Source organism: Ammospiza caudacuta, chromosome 21 (genome assembly GCF_027887145.1).
Source record: "Ammospiza caudacuta isolate bAmmCau1 chromosome 21, bAmmCau1.pri, whole genome shotgun sequence".
Classification (NCBI taxonomy): Eukaryota; Metazoa; Chordata; class Aves; order Passeriformes; family Passerellidae; genus Ammospiza; species Ammospiza caudacuta.
In genome coordinates, this window is record NC_080613.1 from 4,728,191 (window position 1) to 4,729,918 (window position 1,728).

The 1,728-nt window shown below is 60.6% G+C and overlaps 1 protein-coding gene across 1 annotated transcript; it reads left to right on the forward strand.

The window, feature by feature from the left end:
• Window positions 1–513: 513 nt before the first annotated feature.
• On the forward strand, window positions 514–897 carry QRFP (pyroglutamylated RFamide peptide). Its single transcript, XM_058818461.1, has one exon. It carries the CDS (start codon window positions 535–537, stop codon window positions 895–897), a length of 363 nt encoding a protein of 120 aa, XP_058674444.1. The 5' UTR covers window positions 514–534.
• Window positions 898–1,728: the final 831 nt, after the last annotated feature.

Genomic DNA, 1,728 nt, shown 5'->3' on the forward strand with positions numbered 1-1,728 from the left:
GAAAGGCTGGGGGAAACAGCTGGGGACCCACAGCACCCCCAGACCCCAGGATGGGACTCAGAAATTTGGATCCTTGATGGGAAACGGGGAGCAAAAAGGGAGAGAGCAGAGCAGAGGGAAGGTGTGGAAAAGGTAGGGGTGAAACTGAAGTGAAACCTGCGGGCTAAGGAGTGTTGGGAAGGGCAGGAAAGGGCTTGAGTGCGTCTGGGTCTGGAGCAGGAGGGAGAAACAAACTCCTTGGGTGGAGCAGACAGCACCTGCAGCAGCTTTTAAGGCAATATCTGAATAATAATAATAATAATAATAATAATAATAATAATAATAATAATACCTGTTTCCTCTTTCTGGGAAGAGGAAGGGAAGGCATGGGGGAGCTTGGACCCTCTCTGGGGCTGGGTGCTGCTGCAGGAGGAGCAGTGGGTGCTTGGGGGGTTCTAGCACGGCTGGTTTGGGGGTGCTGCAGCAGGGATGGGGAACAGCCCAGGGCATCCCCTGCTCCCCTGACATTCCCTCCCCTCCCTGTGCTTCCCCCAGATGAGAGCACGCTACTCGCTGTCCTGCCTGTTCCTGCTGAGCCTGGGCGCCTGCTTCCCCCCGGGCGAGCGCTGGGAGCCGGCCCAGCCCGGGGAAGGGGCTCTGCTGGGTCCCGGCTGGCACACGGAGGGCCGGGGTGCCGGCTGGAGGGCAGCCCCGAAGCGGCGGAGGAGCGAGGAGGAGCGGGACGCGCTGCTGAGCATCGCCCGGGAGCTGCTCGGGGCGCGGCCGGGCCGGAGCGGCGGCCCCGAGGCGCTGCCCGCGGGAGGGGAGAAGCGCAGCGGAGCCCTGGGCAACCTGGCGGAGGAACTCACCGGCTACAACAGGAAAAAAGGAGGCTTCACCTTCCGCTTCGGGAGATGAGAGCGTGGACTGCACTCCCCGCCTCCTGCGGGTCACCCCGTCCCGTCCTTCCCCTCATCTCACCTGGGTTTGCGTGGAAAAAAAGGATATTGGGTTTTGCTGCTGGGGGTCACCCCGTCCCGTCCTTCCCCTCATCTCACCTGGGTTTGCTTGGAAAAAAGGATATTTAGGGTTTTGCTCCTGTGGGTCACTCTGTCCTGTCATTCTCCTCCATCTCACCTGGGTTTGCTCAGAAAAAAAAAGGATATTTAGGGTTTTGCTGCTGGGGGTGCCTTGGGAAGGGGGGGATTCTGTGTTTGCTCTGCTCCCAGATCTGCTCTAGATCTCCCATCCCTGTTCCCGACCCATGCAATGGAAGAAGAGGAGGGGAAATCACCAAATCCCTTCCCTCATCACACAGAGCTTCTGCTGGGGCACAGGGAAAGGGGCTGTGTGACAGCTGGGTCTCCAGTGCTGGCAGAGAACAGGGGTGGCACAATGGGATGGGCAGAGCAGGGTGGCACAATGGGATGGGCAGAGCAGGGAGGCACACGGGCATGGGCAGAGCAGGGTGGCACAATGGGATGGACAGAGCAGGGAGGCACACGGGCATGGACAGAGCAGGGATGGCACAATGGGATGGGCAGAGCAGGGTGGCACATGGGCATGGGCAGAGCAGGGTGGCACAATGGGATGGGCAGTGCCAGCAGGGCCAGGCAGCAGGGCTGGAGGGTTGCAGCAGGATGCTGTGGCGCTGATAGTCCCCAGGGACTGTTTGTAGTCCAGGGCCAGCATCAGGGAGGAGAGGGTCCCTCAGAGCTCTCCACCGAGCTGCTGCTCTCCTGCCTATTA